At 47.4% G+C, this 8,256-nt stretch overlaps 2 protein-coding genes and 1 long non-coding RNA gene across 9 annotated transcripts in view; 2 read left to right on the top strand and 1 right to left on the bottom strand.

The window, feature by feature from the left end:
• The window catches only part of crtc3 (CREB regulated transcription coactivator 3), a 255,583-nt gene that overhangs the window by 93,953 nt on the left and 153,374 nt on the right, over positions 1-8,256 (top strand). The window lies entirely within an intron of this gene.
• On the top strand, positions 278-7,473 carry LOC126388179 (adenylate cyclase type 8-like). Of its 2 annotated transcripts, none has more exons than XM_050041115.1 (13): positions 278-1,785; positions 1,884-2,081; positions 2,994-3,233; positions 3,576-3,978; positions 4,085-4,234; positions 4,724-4,854; positions 5,618-5,729; positions 5,864-5,991; positions 6,069-6,227; positions 6,343-6,577; positions 6,662-6,850; positions 6,935-7,035; positions 7,155-7,473. In XM_050041115.1, the coding sequence occupies exons 1-13, from the start codon at positions 1,538-1,540 to the stop codon at positions 7,387-7,389; spliced, it is 2,529 nt and encodes an 842-aa protein (XP_049897072.1). In that variant the 5' UTR covers positions 278-1,537; the 3' UTR covers positions 7,390-7,473. The 2 variants fall into 2 exon arrangements, with proteins under 2 accessions (XP_049897072.1, XP_049897082.1); XM_050041125.1 differs by having other exon boundaries at positions 3,750-3,978; positions 7,155-7,471.
• LOC126388761 (uncharacterized) lies at positions 2,092-2,795 on the bottom strand. Its single transcript, XR_007569791.1, has 3 exons — positions 2,645-2,795; positions 2,432-2,477; positions 2,092-2,208 (listed from the first exon to the last, which is right to left on the bottom strand). It is a non-coding gene; the product is annotated as an uncharacterized LOC126388761 (long non-coding RNA).

The following is an 8,256-nucleotide window of genomic DNA, read 5'->3' as shown; positions in this document are numbered from 1 at the left end:
ATATATATATATATATATATATATATATATATATATATAATGTATATGTGTATATATATATATGTATATATATATAATGTACATGTGTATATATAATGTATATCTATGTATGTATATATATGTATATCTATGTATGTACACATACACACACATTAGTGTTGCACGGTCTACTGGTACCAAACTGGTACTGCGGTACTAAAACACCACGGTATATATGATACCATAATGTTGGAGTACTGTAGTACCACGGTACATATGATACGGTACCACTACCGTGGGATAACTTCAAAGTCCAATCGCATGAGCGTGAGTGTCTATGCTGCTGCAGTGGTTTATTTTCCAGTGACATTTCAGGTATTCGCTGAGCTATTGAGTATCTTTAAACAGTGAAAGTTATTATTTATTTATTTTTACTTGTAGGCTAGATTTGTTTATATATGCTACAGTGATTTGTTTTCCACAGAGCTCTATGGTGCGAGCATTTTACTCGCATTTGCGACTAAAAATTATTTTGTGCGAGCAAAAGAAATCATTCAGGAGCACAATGTGCGAGAACAGATTTCAACCAGCAGCAGAAACGAAAGGTGAATCCTGCCGGTTGTGGGTTAAACGGGGGTCACAGACAGGAATACGGCGGAGCACTATGGCCACCGCAAGATAACGCAGTTTACTGGCGACCGAGAAGCCCGGCTCCAGGTCCAATAATTTCCTCTTCATTGGTGCCACGCACAGGTATGTGACGTGTCAGAGGAGAAATGACCCATTCACATTTCTGTCTTTGTGGCAGGTAACGGTCCACAAACCTCACCGCACTGTAGGGACTGTTCTTTACTTGTCATTGGAGGAGGGTGGCTGGTTGATTTTTATTTCATTTATTTATTTTATTTTGATCCCCCCCTATGTTCATCACTTATTGATGCTGTTTTTCTATGAATAAGTCAATAAGTAATTTATTCCATTGAAATATCATTGAGGTGTTATAGAAAAGTGATTTATCTTTTTATAAATGACAAAAGGCACATCTGCCTCATTTTATCTGTGGTATCGTGATACTACTCAGAACCGTGATATTTTCACTGGTATCGTACCGTGGGTCCCAGTTTTGGTACCGTGACAACACTAATATACATATACTGTATATACATATTTTCTATTTTTTAATCTTTATATTCTTTTTTCTTAGTATGCATTGTCGCCCTCCATTTTCTGTCTGTGCTTTGAGCTGCTGTGACGTGAATTTCCCAAGTGTGGGATTAATAAGGTTTCTCTTGTCTTGTCTTGTCTTGTCTTGTCTTGTCTTGTCTCATCTCGAGTCGATGAAGCGCTGACTGAAAGGAAAAGACTTTAAAAAAAACAAACATTTAATTTACATGTTATTATTTACGTGTTAATGTGTGTATCAATGAATCTGCGCAGACATCCCTGTTGATGATGTAAGAGTTAACGTTCCACCTCTGTTCTCAGAACACGTTCTAACAGTTGTTGTTGCTCCAACAATCAGAACGGAGAGGAGGCGGTCTTTACCGCTCTCATAACCATGGATGATGACGACTGCAGTGTGCTGGAGAACGGCGACTGCGAGGCGGCGCGGCAGACCAGTGACATCACCTTCAGCTCCAACATAAGCCCCGCCCCCGGCCTAAGGAGGAAGCAGCTGCTGTGGCAAAATGCCGTCAGAAACGTCATTGACAAACACAACATGTACTCGCTGAGGCTCGCTGGTGGCCTGGACCGAGGGAGACACCGCATCTTTGTCACTGACGCCTACATCGCTGACATCAACAGGTACAGTGCAGTGATGTCATCGACAGGCAGACAGCAGTGATGTCACCAACAGGTAGAAACAGTGACGTCATGTTTCTTCCCTCGGTGTGGTATTACAGGCAGATCCGTAACAAGGCGTCCCGAACGGCTCTATGGCAGAAACGGCGCTCGTCGGCTGCTCGTATCCACCCGTCCACGCCGAGGATCAACGCGGCAGCACGGACAGCGTACGACTCGCTGAGTGATGCCACCTTCTTTGTGTCATCAGGGTCGACGGTGCGGGGCGTCTTCATCCCTGCACTGCAACACACATTCAAGTAAGATACACAACCTGAAACACACACTCACATAAAGATACACAACCTGTTACACACACTCACATAAAGATACACAACTTGTAACACACACTCACATAAAGATACATAACCTGTAACACACACTCACCTAAAGATACACAACCTGTAACACACACTCACCTAAAGATACACAACTTGTAACACACACTCACATTAAGATACATAACTTGTAACACACACTCACATTAAGATACATAACTTGTAACACACACTCACATTAAGATACACAACTTGTAACACACACTCACATTAAGATGCATAACTTGTAACACACACTCACATTAAGATACATAACTGTAACACACACTCACACAAAGACCTGTAATACTAATCAATAATTAATTAATAATCAATAACCTGGACCCTCAGGTCTGTGGACCTGGAGCAGCTGTACCAACAGTTCATCATCAATAATTAATCAATAATTAATTAATTACTGATCAATAACCTGGACTCACAGTACTGTGGACCTGGAGCAGCTGTACCAACAGTTCATCATCAATAATTAATTAATAATCAATAACCTGGACTCACAGGTCTGTGGACCTGGAGCAGCTGTACCAACAGTTCATCATCAATAATTAATCAATAATTAATTAATAATCAATAACCTGGACCCTCAGGTCTGTGGACCTGGAGCAGCTGTACCAACAGTTCATCATCAATAATTAATCAATAATTAATTAATAATCAATAATCTGGACCCTCAGGTCTGTGGACCTGGAGCAGCTGTACCAACAGTTCATCATCAATAATTAATTAATAATCAATAATCTGGACCCTCAGGTCTGTGGACCTGGAGCAGCTGTACCAACAGTTCATCATCAATAATTAATCAATAATTAATTAATAATCAATAATCTGGACCCTCAGGTCTGTGGACCTGGAGCAGCTGTACCAACAGTTCTCGTCAGGAGAACGCAGGACGTCGCTGGTCGTCACCAACGTCATCGACATTGTGACCCGACTGCTCATCTCTCTGCTAACATGGCCGCCGGGCTGGTGGGGTCTGGCCTGTGATTGGCTGGCTGGTCTGTCTGTCGTCCTGTGGGCGGGGATCTGTCTGCTGGCGCTCACCAGGAGGGAAGTGACATCATCGCCTCAATGGCTCTGGTGGGCGGGGCCGTCATCACTGTCTGTCTGTCTGTCTGCCCTAGGTGTCATCCCCCCCCCCCCCATCTGTCTCAGGTGTGTCGTCCCCCTTTCTGTCCGTCAGGTACCTGTCAGTGGCGAGGTGGTTGTCTCAGGTGTGTCCCCCCCCCCCCCGTCTGTCCCTCAGGTACCTGTCAGTGGTTAGCTGGTTGTCTCAGGTGTGTGTCCCCCCCCGTCTGTCCCTCAGGTACCTGTCAGTGGTCAGCTGGTTGTCTCAGGTGTGTGTCCCCCTGTCTGCTCCTTTGGGTACCTGTCAGTGGTGAGCTAGTTGTCTCAGGTGTGTGTCCCCCGTCTGTCCCTCAGGTACCTGTCAGTGATCAGCTGGTTGTCTCAGGTGTGTCCCCCCCGTCTGTCCCTAAGGTACCTGTCAGTGGTGAGCTGGTTGTCTCAGGTGTGTGTCCCCATCTGTCCCTCAGGTACCTGTCAGTGGTTACCTGGTTGTCTCAGGTGTGTCCCCCCCCCCTGTCTGTCCCTCAGGTACCTCTCAGTGGTGAGCTGGATGTCTCAGACCCTCCAGGTGTTGGTGGGTGTGTTCAGTTGGGCGGAGAGTGACCACTCCTGGTACGTCTTCTTCTCGCTGTTCTCCACCTACACCCTGCTGCCCCTCCCCCTCCTCTGGTCCATTATCGCCGGGACAACCACGTCCACCTTGCACCTGCTGCTGGATGTCTGCCGTCAATACGGCGATGACACCTTCGTCAGAAAGGTCTGCGCTGATCTTACTTCCTCCTTCTTTCTGTTCTTCAGCATGATTCTGTGTGTGTGTGTGTGTGAGGTCATGTGACCTGTGTGGGCGTGTCCTACCTGTCCAGGTGTCATCCAAGGCCTTACTCTACCTCGCCATGAACACTGCCGGTCTGTTTATCCACTACCTGTCGGACCGCACCCAGAGACAGGCGTTCCTCGAGACCAGGCGCTGCATCGAGGGGCGGGTCCGCCTGGAGCGGGAGAACCATCGACAGGTAAAGCCACAGACAGGTAGAACCATCGACAGGTAGAACCACCAACAAGGAGAACAATTGACAGGTAGAACCATCGACAGGTAGAACCATAGACAGGTAGAAACCACAGAGAGGGAGAACCATCCACGGGTAGAACCATCTACAGTTAGAACCATCGACAGGTAGAACCACAGACAGGTAGAAACCACAGACAGGAAGAAGCATCAACAGGCAGAAATCACAGACAGAACCATCGACAGGTAGAACCACAGACAGGTAGAACCACAGACAGGTAGAAACCACAGACAGGAAGAAGCATCAACAGGCAGAAATCACAGACAGAACCATCGACAGGTAGAACCATCGACAGGTAGAACCACAGACAGATAGAAACCACAGACAGGAAGAGGCATCAACAGGCAGAAACCACAGACAGGTAGAACCACAGACAGGTAGAACCACAGACACATCACTGTAAATGTAGTTAAAGAACTTGGTTGTGTGGTCCAGGAGCGCCTGGTGATGTCCATCCTGCCTCGGTTCCTGGTTCTGGAGATGATTGCCGATATGGCTACCATGGACGAGTACCTGCTGCCTCAGCAGTTCCACAAGATCTACATCCACCACTACAAAGACGTCAGGTATAAACCCACACCGTCAGTGAACCACACCATCAGAGAACCACACGCTACAATCATTCACCATCAAATGTCAGAACATGTTTGCAGTTTGTTCTACTGAACATGGATTAAACACAGAGGACCGAGGGTATAACCATGAGGAACCCGTCAGGTAATAACTGTGTCTGAGCTTTAACAGAAAACACAGAGGACTGAGGGTAGAACCCTGAGGAACCCGTCAGGTAATAACTGTGTCTGAGCTTTAACAGAAAACCCAGAGGACTGAGGGTAGAACCCAGAGGAACCCCTCAGGTAATAACTGTGTCTGAGCTTTAACAGAAAACACAGAGGACTGAGGGTAGAACCCTGAGGAACCCCTCAGGTAATAACTGTGTCTGAGCTTTAACAGAAAACACAGAGGACTGAGGGTAGAACCCAGAGGAACCCCTCAGGTAATAACTGTGTCTGAGGGTAGAACCCAGAGGAACCCCTCAGGTAATAACTGTGTCTGAGCTTTAACAGAAAACACAGAGGACCGAGGGTAGAACCCAGAGGAACCCCTCAAGTAATAACTGTGTCTGAGCTTTAACAGAAAACACAGAGGACCGAGGGTAGAACCATGAGGAACCCGTCAGGTAATAACTGTGTCTGAGCTTTAACAGAAAACACAGAGGACTGAGGGTAGAACCCTGAGGAAACCCTCAGGTAATGACTGTGTCTAAGCTTCCTGAGGTCTGTTTTGTCTTTAACGATGTGAACGTGTTGACTTCCTGTCTCTTGGCAGCATCCTGTTTGCTGACATCATTGGCTTCACCTCCCTGTCATTGATCCTCTCTGCTCAAGAACTTGTCAAAACTCTCAACGAACTCTTTGGTCGCTTCGATCGGCTGGCTGAGGTCAGGTCGCCATGACAACCAAAGACATCGCTGTTTGACGTTTGACCTTTAGTAGTCAGTTTGATGTTTGTTTGTCTTCCAGTTTAAAGGTTGTTAATGACACAGCATCTCTGTGTGTCTCTGTGTCCGTCCAGGAGCACCAGTGTCTCCGTATTAAGATCCTGGGGGACTGTTATTACTGTGTCTCTGGCGTCCCCGAGCCTCAGCGGGGACACGCCCGCTGCTGCGTGGAGATGGGTCTCAGTATGATCAACACCATGAGGTAAATATTTATCCACCATCTGTCCCCCAACGCTCCGCAGAGACAATGCTGACATGTCATAACCTGTTGTCTCTCAGGTACGTTCGCCGTGAGCTGCAGCAGGAAGTGGACATGAGGATCGGCGTCCACTCCGGGTCGGTCCTTTGTGGGGTTCTGGGTCTTCAGAAGTGGCAGTTTGACATTTGGAGCTGGGACGTGGACATTGCCAACAGTCTGGAGGCGGCAGGCGTGGCGGGGTGAGACACACGTGATGTAACTACTGATATGTTAGTCTTGACCGTCACGATGAGGAGGATATCTCAGCGTTTCACTGTGGACACTTTGACTCCCACGCTTGTCTCGTCCTCTCAGGCAGGTCCACATCTCGCAGGCCACTCTGGATTGTCTTGACGGGATCTATGAGACGGAGGCGGGGCACGGCCAGGAAAGAAACGAGTTTCTACGGAAACACAACATTGACACGTACCTGATCCGCCCAGCAGCTCGAGAGGAAGCGGAGCCACCGAGAGCGAGACGTCCAAGTTACGACGAGATGACGACGTGGAGCGCCGAGCTGCCATTTGGAGACAGCCTGGGGATGAACTTTGTGAGGGCGATGGACACATCTGAGGACAGGTAGGACATGTGGAATGGATTCTGACCTTGTCTTGTCCCCTGTGGTTCTCCGTAGATCCTCGCCACCTTCACCAACGGCTCATTGACCCAGCTGCCCAATCACATCGCAGTGCAGCAGTCCGGGTCACGAGAGGTCAACAAGAGGATCCTCCGGGCAATGGAGGTGAGGAGCAGCGAGCGAATGAGAAAGGAGCAGATCACCACCTTCACCCAGGTGTTCAAGGACTCCCACATGGAGGGAAAGGTACTGACATCACTTCCTGTGGGTGGCGGGGCTGACTTAACAAACAGTCATGTGACCAGGAAGTGTCCTCTGTTTGTCCCCCAGTACTCTCACATGAGGGATGAACTCTTCAAGTCCAACATGGTTTGTTCCTTCATCCTGCTGCTGCTGCTGATGTCTGTCCAGGCGCTGATCCCTGCCCCCAGGTAAGTCTGTCCACATGTCCCTCTGTCCCTCCATCTGTCTGTCCACATGTCTGTCCTGCTGTCCTTTTCCCTGACACTATTAATATGGAGTAACTGTTGTTGTTGTCATTGTTGCTCAGGTTGTGTCCGATGATTGCTCAGTTTGTGGTCGGCGGCAGCGTTTACTTCCTGCTTCTGTTGCTGACTCTGGGGGAGGAGTTTAAGCATTGCCCCGCCCCTCTGCAGTCGCTCTGTTGCTGGGTTCACGAAACCAAGAGTGCCCGGACGCTGCTTACGCTTACCGCCATCACCGTCAACTTCGGGGTCGCCTCGTCAGACATTGTGAGCTTGATGTTGTGTTGGTGGAAATGTTGATGTTGCCAAAACATATCAGCTGAGAGAGCAACAAGAGGAACCAGATGTTGCTGGTTTGAAGCAACAAGGTTGATGCAACAAACTGTAAAAGTTTTTTATTAACTCACTACGACGACTCTCAACAAACTGATAGTAGGGTCCAGAACCTCAGTTCCGTGACCATTTTCTGGCTAACATGTTTTGATGATTGATTTGACATCTATAGACCTTTTATAAAAAATTTAGCTCCCAGGTCCCTCCCAAAAATTCCGGGCTTTTTTGCTAGAGCGCCAAATCCAAGATGGCTGCCAGCAGCCATCTTGAAAAATTAACTTTTGAACCAGAGCACCTAGAATCATGTATGAAGACACTTTTTCATATAAGTTGACCATGAGGATTTCAATTATGACATCAGTTTGACGTTATGACATCATTTTATATTTCAATATATATCATATCATCACAGAGGGATGTCGTATATATCATATATATCATATCATCACAGAGGGATGTCGTATGCTGTAAAGCCCTGTGAGGCAAATTGTGATTTGTGATATTGGGCTTTATAAATAAAATTGATGATAAATTGAATTGATTTTTAGTTTGCGTGTCGACCGGCGACATTCCCGCGCTGGCGCACGGAAATGCTGACGTATTGCGGTAAGCGAGTTGTGTCATTTCCGGTGTTTCTGTGACAGCGTCTCTGTACTGCTCTGGTGAATTCTGCTGCCCGTTTTTCTCACTACAGTTGCTTTAACGTCTACTTCAAGTCTTAACCCACACTGGTTCTGTTTAAGCACTTATAGCTCTCCTCCTTTCTACGACTTTCTCGCTAATCTCTTAGCTGTTGTTTGCACGTTACTAGCCTTGGTAGCTACATTAGCTTTA

Source organism: Epinephelus moara, chromosome 1 (genome assembly GCF_006386435.1).
Source record: "Epinephelus moara isolate mb chromosome 1, YSFRI_EMoa_1.0, whole genome shotgun sequence".
Taxonomy (NCBI): Eukaryota; Metazoa; Chordata; class Actinopteri; order Perciformes; family Serranidae; genus Epinephelus; species Epinephelus moara.
The sequence above is the reverse complement of the archived record's forward strand: the minus strand, read 5'-3'. Positions and strand labels throughout refer to the sequence as shown.

Excerpts from the sequence above, each read along its gene's own strand:
- LOC126388179 (XM_050041115.1), top strand. The coding sequence starts at position 1,538 with ATGGATGATGACGACTGCAGTGTGCTGGAGAACGGCGACTGCGAGGCG. Across the intron at positions 6,578-6,661 it reads ACAGCCTGGGGATGAACTTT|ATCCTCGCCACCTTCACCAA; the intron begins GTGAGGGCGATG and ends GGTTCTCCGTAG. Across the intron at positions 6,851-6,934 it reads ACTCCCACATGGAGGGAAAG|TACTCTCACATGAGGGATGA; the intron begins GTACTGACATCA and ends TTTGTCCCCCAG.